Source organism: Pyrus communis, chromosome 6 (assembly GCF_041283825.1).
Source record: "Pyrus communis isolate YQ-2024b chromosome 6, ASM4128382v1, whole genome shotgun sequence".
Taxonomy (NCBI): Eukaryota; Viridiplantae; Streptophyta; class Magnoliopsida; order Rosales; family Rosaceae; genus Pyrus; species Pyrus communis.
The window spans coordinates 4,332,352-4,348,152 of record NC_142570.1 but is presented as its reverse complement, the minus strand read 5'-3'; the positions used below and the strand labels follow the sequence as shown (position 1 = coordinate 4,348,152).

The window sequence follows — 15,801 nt, the reverse complement described above, 5'->3', positions numbered from 1 at the left end:
CGCTTTGAACATTCACCAACTCTTGCTAGATGGGTAAGTGCTAAAAAAACATTCCAACTTATGACCATTCAATATTTAAGCCTTGCAACTGCAAATGACCGCAAAATTCAACATTTTAATTAGGCATGAGAGTTGTGGAAAGAAGGAAGAGGAAAGGAGGTGATTGATGAATCAGTGAGCCTGATGAAGCTTTGAGATGTATCCATGTAGGGTTTTTGTGTGTTCAATAAGCTCTAGCTGATCGACCAACAATTTCTTCGGTGATTCATATGCTACAGAGCAATAAAGCTACATCTCTTCCACCTTCCAAAGAACCTGCTTTTTCAACACGCAGGAATTCCAGTTTTGTTTGCTCTTCTCAAACTCTAACCTGTTTTTCCCACAACTCAGTCACCATGAGTTTGCCAGAAGGTCGATAGGGATTGGAAGAGAGTGACTGGCAAGCAGATGAGAAAATAGTGTATTAAATTGGGAAAAAAAAAAACAGCCCGAAACTATAAGTTTTATACAAACACTTCAGGGGCTCAATTGGAATATGCTTATGATGATGTTGGTTTTACTATGTGTGTATTTGATGTGTGGAGGTACATCATAAGATTGGTGTAGTGATATACACTTAATCAAAGAGTGTGATAAGATGCCTGACTTATCATAAGAGTTATAACCCTTCTGTAAGTTATATGTCTTATCATGAAAGGATAAGACCATTTAAAGAAGTCTCACAACTCTCTCTCAAGAGTAAGATGAAGTCTATAAAAGAAGGATTCATTTCTCCAGACAAATGATCCAATATGAAAAAAGTTCTCTCTTCTTCCCTTTGGTGTGCTTAATCAATAGTCTAACGACATTAGAGATTGATCCTGTAAAATCCTACAATCCAAACTAAACCTAATGGCACCAAATTTTTATTGTTATTCAGCTACAGATGTGGGTGTAACCATATCATAAAAAGACAAGTACATTGAACTAAAGAAAAAAGAGGAAATTTTCAACATCGTCCAACTTTTATAAAACAAGTACACTACACCGACAACTAATTTGTCTAGAACAAAGATTTTCACATTAGAATATTCATAATTCACAACATGGGTTTTCCAGGGTTGGAATTGCAAATTATACAATCTGACATTGATAAACATCTACCGAATAGCAAGTTGACAACTTGAGCTACAAGTAAAAGATGTGTTCAACAAATCTTTTATCAATGAGAATTCGAACTTGAGACATCTGGACCACTTGGTGCGTCGGATCATGTTAAATTTTACTTGTATTAAAAAAAGGATTGAGCTGTGATGATGATGGGCTTTCAGGGAGCAGAGGGATTGCTTGGCCTGCAAGAATAATTGGATTCATAGCCTCAACATTCCTTTTGTCCGGCTGGGACACATTCACCAGTCTGCTCAAACTATAGAGAGACTGAATGCACCCTGCAGATCCAGAAAAGAAAAGGATGTGTACCTGACGGAGTTCAAATAGTTGTGACTTCTTACTGACAGAAGCATTGGAAAGTGAAGGAACAAAATTTCACAATTTTTCTTCTGAAATATGTTCGACTGAGTAGTCCGGAAAGTTAACAGTTAGATCTTGCATATAGGGATCTAATGTATCTTTTCAATGATTAGATCATGTATAAAACTCGTACCAATGAGTAAGACGTAGCATTGTATCTACTGGCAGCTACTGGTCAGAATTAGATTGGAGAAATTTTTTTCGGATGACAGAAGGTATTGCTCAAGGAGTACTTTATGTCCACAAGTACTATAGATTGAAAATCAATCAACTATACATTATCTGTTGAGACTTGAGAGACAAGCAATTGCAAAACAATTTGGAACATCTTTTGCTGTTGGGAAAACTTCTCTTTGTTCTTGTTTGGTAATCAGGGAAAACTTCCCTTTTGTCTCTTTCACTTGGATGCAAAAATGGCCTCTAAATCTTTGTACAGCCCTCTTGATTTCGATTTATAATCAACGGAAGAATTTGGCGTTGAGGAGCTCCCGCTCCCTTTCGCACTCCAAAACCCGCTCCATCTGGTTCGAGTGTGACTACTCGAAGGATCATTCGTAACTCCACTTCCTTCTTTACTAAAGCTAGATTTTGCCATCTCCCTTAGTTGTTTTAGCCACGGTTTATCTGTTGCAGCTGAGCTCCGGTAACCTCCTGTAGATGAACTAGGATCCCTTGTTGCTCCCTCGGTCTGCTGACTCACTTGGAACTCGCTCTCCACTTGGAACTTGCTTTCCAAGGTATTGATCAATTTCCGCGGCATGAATAACAGGAAGCATCCAACTGAAGCTAATTTCAGACCCGTTAAGAAGTTCTCAGCAGGATCCAGCAGCAATGTTTGTTTGTACAATGCATACCATTCATTAATCATCTGTGCAATAAATCCGACTAGGAATAGAAATAGCATGAAAAGTCCAAGTTTAGTCTTGTCGCCAGCTGAAAAATCCTTCTCCAAGAGAAGCAAGCATGTTGCAAATAATCCGACTTCACTGGAAATCGAGATGATCTCCACCAGCTGAACCTTTTTCTTAATGAAGGGCTTCTTGAGAACAATGAAAAAGAGTTGGAAAGAGGTTATGCAAAGTAAGGTGATCGAAGGAGTTTTCGAGGACCATTTGCCCATGTAGACACCAGCCATGATCCCAACAGCAACCCTTTTCACGCATTCCAGCAGCGTGTAGTATATTCGCAGTATTCCAAACACCTTTTGGATAAAAGGTGCTTCTGCATCTTCTGTTTCATCATCGGAAGCCATAATGGAGTCCCCATGCTTGCCAGCATTGCCCTCAGAAATCTGAGAGAGCATGTACTTTGGGGGGCCTCTTAGATCTTCAAAGAGAGGGCCGAAAATGATTAGATAAACAGAGTTCTGTTGACCTTTCCATGTCCACTGACCTCTTTTGCCCGGACCTAGGGTCACCCGGACTAGCTCTTGATACCAGTGAAACTTCAGGCCTTCGCGATGCACTTCCTTGTACTGAAGCAGCTTTCCGAATGTAATGCCAACTGAGAGGAACAAGAACAAGGCTAGCAGCAGAAAAGATGTGACAACCAGCAACAGACTGCCAACTATAACCCCAGATGAAACTCCTCCTAAAACAGTCAAAGTAAGATTTGTTTACTCTCCGGAAGTCTTGTATGAGAACAAAATAACAACAAAACTGAATGTTTATTGGGATTCTAGTTTGAGGAAATAAACGGTTTATGATTCGATGCTGATATCCAATTACTCGTCTGGTATATACTAAAACATGAATTCGAAAATCTAAGCAAAGCTAAAGATGTTTTGATTCCTGCCAAAGAAAAAACCTTAGAGAAATGAGAGGACGAAAGAAACAGTATTGAGTAAATTGTACCTCTAACTAGAGCAGCAGAGGCCTCACAAATACAAGGCAATGCAAGTATTACAAGAAATATCTCAAATCTGGGGAATGTGAGTGCTCCATAACATCCCCGTTTCTCAGAATTTTTCCTCAGTTTCAGGATAAAAAGAACTAAAAGACGTAACAGAATCAAACTGCTACAAAACACAGCTAACCAGAACATCGTTCTATCAAAATTCCTCCACCTACACAGGAGACAAAATCTTTAGAAAAGTAACTTGTCTCTTTATACTTCGCCTGAGATTTAACACAAGGTATCAATCAAAAGAAGAAACTGCAGCATTCGGAGTACAAAATTTAGTAATGACGTTGTAAGGACGATGATTAGTATATTTTGCAGAGTTAATCTACAAAATCTTCATAAAAATGTAGAAATTTGGATTGTGTTTACTTCTTTGGCATGCTGCATGCCTATTGAATTTGTGTTTATTCCTCCCACTTCGAAGTCTCTGCGTTAGAAACATATCTACATAATAAATACCATTAACTTACCGGTTAGCGTTATAAGGATTGGAGAGATACTCAGCTTCAGGTCTAATGTTTTCACCGTCCAACTGCAGAATGCAATTATCATAATTATATCCACTGGACACTAATAAAAATCGCTAATTACAAGAAAGGCCAACATTTATCACCTCAAAAAACATTCTGTATTCTGTTGGACTAAGTGGCAACCCGTACAGTGAAGCATCCTTCTTAAAACTCTCTTCTTCTAGTTGCACACTTTGCAAAATTTCGGAGCTATAATTCTCGATCATGTAGGAACTCGAGCTGGTGAAAGGATTAGAGACTGGGAAGCCATTCCCTGATTCCCATGGGAGACTATAGTAAGGAATGCTCCACTGTAAACCCCTTATTAGTTCATAAAAATTAACGGGTAGCGTAACTGCCAACCATCTAGAGAGTGCAAAAACTTGAATATGGCAAGCAATTCTCTGGATAAGAGTAAAAAGGGAAGAAAATAATTAGATTTACAATGATAGAAAAATGGTGAATCATACAAGTATCTGTTTATTAAGATGAAGCATCAAAAGAAGTTGAGTGTCGTACAAAAAGATTTCTTGCTGGTTCAGATGCCAAAGAAGGTCTGCTAATTGACCAAAGAGATTGAAGGCTTGCAGTTGAAATCGAAAGCAGCCCTGCAGCTATGGACGTCACCACAAAAAGAGCGGTTGCAAATGCTGATATGACAGAAGATATCGCAGGCACCGAATCTGCATATAATGTCCGTAACGTTCATCACTGATAACTACGAGAAAAAGAGAGAAAGACGGTTGAATTGCTGATAGCAATTAATTAACTAGCAAAAAGTTTGATCCTTACAGTGTGTCACTCGAAGAACATTTGATGCAAGATTTTTATTTCCAGCAACATCTCCAGATGTGTTTTCAGGAACATTGACAAAAACAATGTCATCAACTCCTTCTATTTCGGCAATGTATGTGCTCTTACTTATTTCGCGAAAGCTGTAGATAGTAAAGATTCTCAAACGGTGTACAAAAATAAATATGCAATAGACTTCACAGCAATACGCTATTGATTCATCGTGTCATAGTACTGTGCATCAAATGAAAAACATGTACGAATAGGAAGGTTGGGAAAGATTAACTACTTGCCTTTGTAAGCGCCCTCCTGATAGTGCCAAAGAAGAAGAGTTGAAATCAAATACAGGCTTCACGAACTTTATAACTACGGGGATACTGTGTTCTCTTGTTCTCATACTTGAGGGTGTACTCAACTTCACAGCAGGTCTTTTTGAATCTAAGGTTTTCGATATCCAGATTAACAAGTGAAGAAAAGAACCAAATGTCAGAACCCGCATGTAAAACTACTTTAATGCATACCAAAAAGATATGTTTGAATTTCTTCTGTCAATGTAAGGGCTCATCACTTCAAAGAGCAAAAATGTAAAGTTATACAAACATATATATCACAATTAATATCATGGAGAACATATGAATGGACTCCAGGAAAGCTCTACAAAATCAAGCAGTTCGTACCAAAAAGGAAAGTTGTCGGTGAAATTGGAGAAACTGGAGTCCCTTGTCTGCTTATTATCAAGTTCGAATTGAGGCTCACTGTGACTATAGCGACGCCAGATATATATGCAACCTGAAATGGAATCATGTGACCAAAATCCAAGGATTAGGAGAGATACGCCTAACATCTACAACATTAAAATTCAAACTAAGGTACATCAATCTATAAACCAACTAACCACAAAGCCAAATCTGCGATTCCCGAGGTTCTTTCTGCTATCAGGGAGAAGTGATCCCTGACTTATGTTGAGGGAATTTAAAATTTCTGCAGATGAATTCAGAACTGGTTCTGAGAAGTACAAATAAATCTTTAGGTTATTGTAATTGTTAGTTGCCTGCACTGTTCTGGTTTCACCATTCAGCTGAAGTAGCCTTTCGGGAATATGAATCCTCAAGTTGACAAACACATTTCTTCTATCTGCAGAAAAATCCATGAAAAGAATACATTCTGAGTACATTTACGTTGAGTATATAATTTCGTATGTGACAAAATGGCTACAATTTTTTTTTTGTAGAAAGAAAACAAAAGTTAGATTTAAGTCCGAATTAGCATTCAGTGTAAGTTATAAGTGAGATGCTGCATTCCAAAGGTAAACAATACTGCAAAAATCAACAATCCTTTCCAACGAAATTCACAATCATATTCACAAAGATATACATATCCTCTTCCAATGTACCCTCGAGAAGTAAAAAAACACTCACCAATGCGTATATAGAATCTTGAATTTTCCGTTCTTACAAAACTGTTTCCAGCATTATCGGTGCAGAAATTCTTGTCCATCACCAGGATAACTCGTCCGTATTGAACAGAAGGTGATAAACCCACAAGAAGAGAATATCTAAGGTTCGGCTGCAGAGTATTGAGTGAAGATGGTACAACTTGGCCAGCCCCATAGACTAGCAGCTGCAAAGAGAAAAGAGAAATCCATCAAATCTCCTTGTTTTCTTTACAACAAAAATCGCTGGCCAGAGGAAAAGTAGCCATTCACAATAACAAAGTGCACCTAGAGTACGTGAGCACCTATGTTAAATCTGTTAATTATACTAACACGAGATCTTATTCATCGTTATAACTGATTAAGCTATGTTTAGGAATGGAAAATTGCCGAATGAATCTTCCTACTTTAAAAGCGTGACTAAAAATGATTGTAAATTCGTAAACACAGCACGATACAGAAGAATACATGCTAAAATGTTAGCATTATAATTTTGAGTTTGCACCTACTCACGTTGCAGGTGTTCGTAGACAAACATCCAAAACCTCCTCCACCACTACAGGGCTCACTGAAAGAAATATTTACAGAAACATTCAAAGCGTTCGTAAAAGATCTAGAGGCAGTAACAGTTGCTGTTGGGGGTACTGTATCTGCAGAAATGCATATAACTTAATGTTAGAACTAAATTCAAACTTAAATTTCGAAGTACGCGATAGTTTTTTGAAAAATTTGACTCCATTAAACTTCTTTTGTAGAAAGACACTTAACTTTTAAGCAAGGGCGGGATTACTAAGATTCGGAGAATAAATTTCGAAAAGAGTAATACTCAAAAAGGATAAGGGAAGGGTTCTAACCAACAGTCCAGTTATGTGAAGCACAAGCAACTCCTGGAGGCCCATTGGTGCAGACCTCAACTGTATGATTTCCATCCTGCAAGCCTGAGTACGAAACGTTTCGAGTTCCACAATAAGAACTCACCCCATCATCCAGCTGCATCATATTACATAACCAATTTCTTCACTTTCAGTATTCATATAAAATAAACAACAAAACTCCAACACAGAACATGAAAAAATTTGAGTGATGAGAGAGAGAGAGAGGAGAGAGAGAGAGAGAGAAACCTTGCAACTGAAGCTACAATTTGTACAGGACTCTGCATTTCCTCCAACCAAAGCTTCAAAGGAAAATGTGGCTGAGTTGAGATGAGAGAATGCATGTGGAGCCTTCAAGAACTTAACAGAAACCTCTGAACCATCAGAGTTTGCTTTCATACACAAATATGGAACCACCCAAAGAATCAAAACTGCCCATGAAATTTTAAGAAACCCCATTTCAGATGAAGCCTCAATGAACCAAAATTTACTGTAAAAGGTGTGAGTTTGACATATCTATATAAAAGTGTTTTGAGCAATAAGAGCAGGACACTGCATTATAAATTTTGTTTTGGGTTAGAGAGAGAGAGAGAGAGAGAGTGAGAGAGTGAGAGAGAGAGAGAGATTAAGGAAAATATTGGAAGTGAGAGGAGTTAGCAGGATGACTTGGGGTGTTTAGTGGTTGATGAAGTTTCAGATAAAAAATTGGTGCCTCTAGAAAGAGTTGGCTGGCATAGCAAGAACAAGTGTTATCCTGGGTGGGGGTGGGTAGATAAGAGAGAGAGAGAGAGAGAGAGAGAGAGAGAGAGAGAGAGGGAGGGAGGGAGGGAGAGAGAGACTGGTAAGAAACACCACTGCTGTTATCAGCTATAAATGAACTGCAGGCTCAATTGTCCAAATGTCAGCCACAAAGTCTTAAAGTGGGAGCTCCTAAACCAAGAATAGTAACATACTAGTGGCTAATATCTTTTTAATCTCCTTTAATATTACCCCTCAAGTCTAAGCTAGATTGAACAAAGTTACAAACAGATGTGAAGTTAAACCATCGGAGTTTTTTTTTTTTTACAATCGATATTACTAATTTAAGCTGCACTAAAAAAATATGGGAGAGTTTGAACCTAAAAACAGTGAGTGAAGAAGACCCTATCTTCCAAGGTAATTCACCGCTTGCAGATTGTCGAAGCTTAAATTTTAATTAAATAATAAGCTGTGCATTAGGACCCTAATCACTGCTTGACAAGTTTTAATTGTTTAAAATTTTGGTGAAGAAAAACATTTCCACGTGCATGGATAGCTTCCAGGGACAAAAGAGAGGCAGACCCATGTTTTCCTTCTCAGAACTTTATAATTTTAATGTTTCATATTTTATTTACTCTGCTACAAAAAATATAGATACATGTGAGAGCAGATTTGCTCCAATAATCCCACTCGAGAGCAACTAATAAATTAATCAAATTCCAATTCTGAATACGGGTTAGTAAAAATGTCATTAGTCCAAAGAACTTCATATAATTTATAAAGGAGACGAAAAAATGTTGGGGCATGTTACTTCTGCAGTAAATAGCAACAGCAGAGTCAAATTTATGATGTTCTCCACAAAGACCAATCATTTGGTTGGTAAAAAATGAAAAGTAACAAAAATATTGTTACATCTAAATCATGATGTGATTCTCAAAGATGCAAACGTTCATTTGAATAAAGCCAAATTGTTGTGCGTCTTTCGTTCTTTGTTCAATTGCAGCCAGTGAAAGATTCAAATTGTGATAATTTGTAGACCATCCCTGTTTGACGCTTCCTCTTTTCTTTAACGGATAGGGGTTAAATCAGTTGGCCAAAGTAGTGTGTTTGTCATTTGCATTCGAAGTCAATCTTCCATGTAAATCAAGTAATTTAAGGCTTGTTTGGAAGTACTTTTAAAATGACTAAAAACGCTTTTGGAAGAAGCACCATATATGTGTTTCTTGCAGGAAGCACTCAAGTAATTTTCTAAGATACATTTGGAATTTTACTAAGGATTGGTTTAAAAAACATTTTCACCAAAATCGCTTTCAGTCATTTTAAAAACACTTCCAAATAAGTCTTCAGTACTTAAACAATTAAACTAGTGTGTCAAAGCAGTGTGTTTGTTTCTTGCGTCCAAATTCAATCCTCCACCCTTAAATAAAAGAATTTAGTGTTTACACTAGTTGGCCAAAACAGTGTGTTTGTTTCTTGCATCCGAGTTCAATCCTTCACCCGTAAATCAGAGTAATTTAATATATCGCATTGATTCTCACTGAATGGCCAATAGTTTGCATGGGGACCATGGGTATTTTCAAGAGTAAATGTAAACCACGAAGGAATTTAATGGACAAAGAGGGGGTGAAATTAAGTGACTTGCGTCTTGTTGGGGTCGTACTTTTTGGGCCACACATGCATTGAAACAAATAAAGCAAAGACAAAAATTGGGGAAGATTATTGTCAGATTGTGAACCCTAGTGTGACAGTTACATTAATTCTTGCTATAGAAATATATATTTGAAAATTGTCATGGATGCTCCACCTCAAAAACATTATCTCTCTCATTCAGTACAGTGCTAGGAGGAAAGGACACTGATAAAAATACCGGGTTTTTGATCGTTAGATTCTTGGTTTTTAAAAAATGGAGGTTTTCTATTACGTTATGTGGTATTCTACACTTCAAGATTTTTTGTCGTTAAATTTTTAATTATTGGAATGGGGTTGTCTATTATGCTTCAAAGTATCTTATACCCTAAGGTTTTTTATCCTTAGATGGGCTAAGGATTCGGTGTATGGTATACGTCGGTCCTTGCAGCGTAATAGAACAACGTGACAAACAATAAAAGGAGACAAAACAAAAGAACATTGTCATTTTTTGTACACAAACATGACCTTCACATGTACCTAACATCTTTCCTTCACTTGGCTTGTTGTAGCTGTAGAGTTCCTGGAAAATGGCCCAAACGTTCAACAACATTTTTCAGCAGGCATAAATTCTGTACAATCATTGATCGTTAAGTATTGAATTGAGAAGTTTGGTTAGTACCAGGACAGGTGAATCCCCAGAGTTCGGTATGAAATCCGACTCGACAAAAGGAGAAAAACTTCACTGGAACTATTGAACTATGCCGCTATGCTACCAGCTAGTTCTTAATCTAGTGATACAGTGCTACTTCTCCTTTCGAGATCCCAAATTCGAACACCTCGCCCGTCATTAAAAAAGTGCTACGCATCACTCGAAGGAACACATTCATCTAAATTTGTCATCGAAAAACTTGAACACCTTAGTTTATTGTTTCTTATTTTGTTTGTATTTCTCTCTCTATTTGTTTAGTTCACAAGGCTCACAGTTAAAGTGGCTTTTCACCGGAAATAATCCCAGTAAAGCAGGACCCCCTGTTTCAAGGTTGCTGTCCAATCTTAGCAAATAGTGAAGTGTTAATTGTTTAATCATAAGATAACTAGAACTTGAAGCAATTAATACAAAAATGAAAAGATTAATGCAAACTCCGCCGAGAATTATCGTAGAAGCAAAAGCAGACCATGTTTCGTGGGTTCCTGTCTTAGCTTTAGATCATAAAGTAGTAATCATGTTCGTTGTTTAACCTTAACATAGCCAGAATTTGAAAGTCTCGTATTAACTTGAACGAAAAAAGATAGGGTTCATGACTAATCCGTACCTAATAATGTGCGAATGCAGAATCTGTCAAATTGACGCCATTGGATCGTTCCCAGCTCAACTAAAATGATGTACTCAAAGCACAGAATCCTGCAAATCACCTTCCGGCATCCATAAACGAAGAAGACGGTCATAAAATGAGCAAGTAGCAACTAAAGTGCTATTCCTTTTGCCTTCATGGAACGATTTGTCTCTGTGCCAGTCAGCTCCATATGCAAGTGACTCGTGCTTGCTGTACGTTTCAATCACTTCAGTTTTATCCTCATTAATGTTGACTATCGAAAATCCGTTGTGCATACAAGCTGTCAAGACAAGACCGGCCACAAAAGGATGGAACTTGATCCTCCACACTCCTCCCCCTAAGCAAACAGAGGTTTCATTAACTGGTGTTGATATTGATCTTACATCCCACAACCTCAGGTACTCATCATAGCTGCCAGTAACTACACTATTCGAATCGTAGGGATTTTTGGCTATGCAGCAAACTCCCATTGTATGGGCCTTGGTGTTCTGAAATGCCAACTTCGAAGGACCGTCTCGCAAATCCCAGCATTTGAATTTGCAGTCATCTGAACCACTGTACACCAACTGGGGCTGGTGGATATCATAGGAAGCTGTCCAAACCTCAAAATCGTGCGCTTTCCATGTTTCTTGTGTCTCAATTTGGGATTCCCCAATTGAAGCTATCGCGACAAAGCCATTCGAAAGCCCCACGGTGATAGAAGTGGCTGAAGGGTTCCAATCCAGGAAAAGGCACATGGATGAACTGATCTTTTCATCAGTTATCTCCCTCAAAGAAAACCCTGCACCAAAATTTCATAACAGTGATCATATTGAAAAAGCTAAAATATTTTCATTGCTTACAACTCAAGGAACACATAAGCATTCCATACCTTGTGCTTCATCCGAGCAGGATTCCAGACCGTGAATTCTCAAGTAACCATCAGCGTCGGCTAGAGCAAGAAGAGGACTCACGCTGTCTCCAACTGGGTTCCACTTTATATCGAAAATCCCTGCCGTTTCAATCCGCTGAAACAAATCAAGCCGACCCAAGTCAGCACCAACGTTGAAAAGCGATATACTTCCAGCTCGGATCGGTTGTTCACCCTCTCGCAGCGTGTACGTTGAAGCTGCCAGAACATGGCGGTATGAATCGTGCGGGCAAAACTCTACGGCATCGGCATTGCCCTCCAAATTACAATGTGCGACATCCATTCCTTGATCACTTTCAAACAAATTACATACTCATTTGACGATTCAACGTCGATTCAAAACTACTTAGGCATTTCGTCAAACACGTAATATGCATAAACTTGAAGTGATTACAGTTCGTGTAAAAGGTGTGGCCTTTGACAAAAATTAGATTCTTAATTTTAATTGTGATTAGGAAGATAATATTGTAATACAATAATTGAAAAGAAAATCTATGAGCTTGATTATATTACGTATATAGGTATATGATCAAAGGAGAAGAAGATGTTACCGTTGTTCGTTGGCGGGTTTTTTTTAACCGCAAAACGGGTGCGAAGGACTTAAACGAGGTTTGGGTTGTGTTTGGCGGGTGTGTGTTATTACGTAGAGATTGCGGACACGACTATTGAAAAAAACCCTTAACCCCAAACACAGCTCAATTTTTTCTTGTTTTTTAAAGGGTAGCGGTATTCCCTTAGCATTTTATGCTTCTCACACATCTTTCTTAATTTTTTGTCAACAGATAGAATGAATTGAAGACAATTAATGAACAATAAATAATAAGAATGTGCGAGATAAAAATTGATGTGTGAATGCCGCTATCATTTTAAAATAAACCATTAATCCCGAATATAGCTCAAAATCTTTTTTATTAGTCTTTTCACATTAGAATGTGTTTCGTCTCGTCTTAAGAATTCATGGTTATTATTATTATTATTTTTTTTTTTTTTTTTTGCCCTTAATATTTAAAGCTATATATTCATATTATCTGAACGCATTCATCAAAATAATTGCTTGTCAAAGATACAAATGAGAAATAAAGCATAATATAATGCATCACTTGTTATTTATTTCTCTGTTTCAATTAGATTGTGTTTGAAATAGTCCTCGGATACGGTTTTTAGAGTCGGGTTTGGGCTGGGTCATGGGCTTTGATGTATCAAGGCCAAGTTCTTTCGCTAGTCACCATGTCATGTCACTATATAAGTTTTGGCTTAATATAGCTATAGTGAGAAGAAAATTAGGTTTCTACCAAAGTGATTGGATTATTTTACATGCAATAAAATTAGACGGAAAAAGTGACATTTAATCAACCAAAGTGATTGAAGAAATGGAAATTCAAGGGCTAATAGATTATTTGCTGTTGTCATATTTAGAAAATAAATGTTTTGGACTATTCGTGTTGTCTGGATTAATGCAATTTTGATTTGGCATGTCAGTTTTGGGCTTGTGATAGATGGATTTGAAGCAAATGACGAGATTTACAATACTTGATGTTAGGGTCAAGTTACATTATAAATAGGTCGTCTTGGACTTAGGTTTGTAATATTTCAACAACTACTTAATAAACATGAGTTTTCTCTCTATTTCATAGTGAACTCTACAGCTTGACAGTTGATTCTAGCATTGAGATTTCGTTCGATTTCTCTTATCAAATGTCCTACTGCATCAAGGATCTCCCTTCTCTTCTATGGGATTCACTCTCAACACAGTGGACAATTGAATTAGTCTCATCTATTCTGGTGGAACTTTGGTTTCTCCAAATTCCGTGCAGAAATATTTTTCATTTTGGAAAAACTCATTTTAAAGTTGCCAAAAAAGTTACTTCGGCCGTATGGGATTTCTAAGTTGCATGTGACCCCAAATCCAATCTTGAAACCCAAACACAGAGTCTCATTGGAGTAAGCATCCCAATTAGTTACTACCCTGAACCCCTCCAATTAGTAATCTTCAAATCCTTTGTGAAGTGAAAATCATCAGGTACCTCTACAGTCTACTATGTGTAGATATTAACCAGTGCGGGTTATGGTACCCATACATTTATATTACGTATGAGATGAGAAGTCACGCAATGTCTTCAAGGTATTCCGTGATACTCTTAAATTGCTATATATTATTTTATATATTTAACTAAAATATATTTTAAAATTAGGTGAAATTAACTCTCCAGTACTCTCACGTTGTTATGCATTATTTTATATATTTAGGGCCTCCAAGTTAGGTATGCATGGTATTTTGTCCCTTGCTTTTAAGTAGTTGCTTTGCAAGCTTGTAATCAAAATAGCCAATGGATGGTTAACTCTAAAATCATCAGTTGAGCATGTCGAGAAGTTCGGCATAAAGTGATCAGGACTCAAGATATATCCAAAGTCAAAGTCACAGATGCATATACTACTAATTTTCTAATTTGGTATATAATATGGTTTAAGAACATAGGATTGTGGCCACAGGAGAATTGCTTTTGGAGACATAAGCTTGTGGCGAATCAGTTTTATTCCACAGATAGGGTTTCAGTCACGTTTCTCTACCCTAATTCGGCCGTGTAATTTACTTAATTAATTAAACTTTTACTTTATCATCATTTTAAAAGTTTTTATAATTTAGTAACTTTGAAAATGTCATTGTTGCATTTGGATGATGTACAAGAATTGGCTTCCTTAATTTCGTGCTAAAGAAAAGTTGTATATGCTTTGCTGCTTAAAAAATAATCCCACCAACTAGCTTGGCCCCAATACGATCGATAAGGCAATACCGTCGTACCTTGATGTACGCGGAGAAATGTTTTCTAATCGGTATTGTCAGACAAATTGATATATTTATTTTGCTTTTTCTTTGTATATTTAACTCACTCGTAGTAAGCACCATCTAGTATCGAATTTTTACCACAATTATATGTTGTTTTACGCTAGATTTGGGAAAATCATTTATGATTGGTTAACATGATACTAAAATGCACGAAAAATTCGGTGTTTTGAGCCTTAATGAATTATGTTGACAAGCAGATGGACCCGTTTAGAAATGGATCATGTTTGTATTAACACGCAAAATTCGTTAGTAACCATTTAATAAATTAAGTCATTGTATCCTATTTTATGTTTATGCCATTGATTATATATTCTGGACATTTTCTTTGAATATATGTTTCTTATGTATTAACTTTTATTCTTTGTTAAAAAAATGAATTTACAGTATAATTCTTAACAAGCGAAATGGATTATGTTATCTGTTACTTGTTTATTTTGAAGTTCATATTTGTGCTTGGATGCCCTCTAGTTTATTGTGGTTGTTTTCGTGTCAATCTTTAAGAAAAGAGTTTGTGTTCAACATACTTTTTTTTTTCTTTTCCGAACAACGATATTATTTACGTTAAAGAGAGGGGATGTGCTTAAATTTCTTAGTTTCACAATTGGCTAGTAATTATGTGGTTCAAATTGAACCTTGACAAGAATCGAACCTAAGACCTCTCACTTACAAATGAAAGAAATAACATAAGACTATAGTACTAAAGTGTTCAACCTAGACTTGAAAACAATAAACTCATTTATGAGGTCTAATAATGTGCAATAATTATTAATAATTACTGAAATAACACCCAAAAAGAAAGAAAAAACTAAAGAGAATCTTGGTACCTTCTGGTTGGGAAAAATTTAGGAGGAAATTGGTTATTCTTACCACCAATGTTATGATATACCCATAATCTTGAGTTGTAAGAACTTACGCGTACGTGATACCCAACTGCCAACTGTCATCGATACGAATTTATGCATGAATTTACATATCGTACACCAATGAGACTGTTGACAATGAAACTCGAACCTTAATGAGACGACGCACAAAAAAGGACTTTAACAACAAAGCCAACCATCGTCGGCTGGAATCTTGGCGACTTCATCTAAGGAAAACCAAGAATATATGTTTTGATATTCGTTTTCGTATAATCTCAATCTATATTTGTTTAAGGGAAGAAAAGCAAGCACCTTCACTAACATACATTATATATGCTGCTTATTATGGTGATGGAATAGGATTGTATAAAAATAGGAGATTAATTAGATATAAATAGGAATCAACCCAAGGAGAAGAGAATAACATCTAACCATGGAATGAGACCTATAAAGAACCGAACGCCATTAT

General features: G+C 36.8%; 2 protein-coding genes across 6 annotated transcripts; both read right to left on the bottom strand.

Moving 5' to 3' along the window:
- Positions 1 to 1,661: 1,661 nt before the first annotated feature.
- Positions 1,662 to 7,904, bottom strand: LOC137711009 (uncharacterized). Of its 3 annotated transcripts, none has more exons than XM_068450198.2 (13): positions 7,266 to 7,904; positions 6,999 to 7,134; positions 6,658 to 6,794; positions 6,131 to 6,332; positions 5,608 to 5,846; positions 5,390 to 5,501; positions 5,006 to 5,150; positions 4,713 to 4,855; positions 4,440 to 4,603; positions 4,025 to 4,324; positions 3,882 to 3,943; positions 3,363 to 3,574; positions 1,662 to 3,099 (listed from the first exon to the last, which is right to left on the bottom strand). In XM_068450198.2, the coding sequence occupies exons 1-13, from the start codon at positions 7,473 to 7,475 to the stop codon at positions 1,907 to 1,909; spliced, it is 3,255 nt and encodes a 1,084-aa protein (XP_068306299.2). In that variant the 5' UTR covers positions 7,476 to 7,904; the 3' UTR covers positions 1,662 to 1,906. The 3 variants fall into 3 exon arrangements, with proteins under 3 accessions (XP_068306299.2, XP_088551589.1, XP_068306301.2); XM_088695463.1 differs by having other exon boundaries at positions 6,654 to 6,794; positions 7,266 to 7,896; XM_068450200.2 differs by lacking the exons at positions 6,999 to 7,134; positions 7,266 to 7,904 and having other exon boundaries at positions 6,650 to 6,790.
- Positions 7,905 to 9,863: 1,959 nt separating this feature from the next.
- On the bottom strand, positions 9,864 to 12,335 carry LOC137711644 (uncharacterized). Of its 3 annotated transcripts, none has more exons than XR_015963395.1 (3): positions 11,589 to 12,168; positions 10,697 to 11,498; positions 9,864 to 9,963 (listed from the first exon to the last, which is right to left on the bottom strand). XR_015963395.1 is itself a non-coding variant. In XM_068450897.2 (3 exons), the coding sequence occupies exons 2-3, from the start codon at positions 11,908 to 11,910 to the stop codon at positions 10,771 to 10,773; spliced, it is 1,050 nt and encodes a 349-aa protein (XP_068306998.2). In that variant the 5' UTR covers positions 11,911 to 11,920; positions 12,179 to 12,335; the 3' UTR covers positions 10,542 to 10,770. The 3 variants fall into 3 exon arrangements, 2 of the variants coding, with proteins under 2 accessions (XP_068306998.2, XP_088551588.1); XM_068450897.2 differs by lacking the exon at positions 9,864 to 9,963 and adding an exon at positions 12,179 to 12,335 and having other exon boundaries at positions 10,542 to 11,498; positions 11,589 to 11,920; XM_088695462.1 differs by lacking the exon at positions 9,864 to 9,963 and adding an exon at positions 12,179 to 12,335 and having other exon boundaries at positions 10,542 to 11,498; positions 11,589 to 11,912.
- Between the last annotated feature and the right edge of the window lie 3,466 nt (positions 12,336 to 15,801).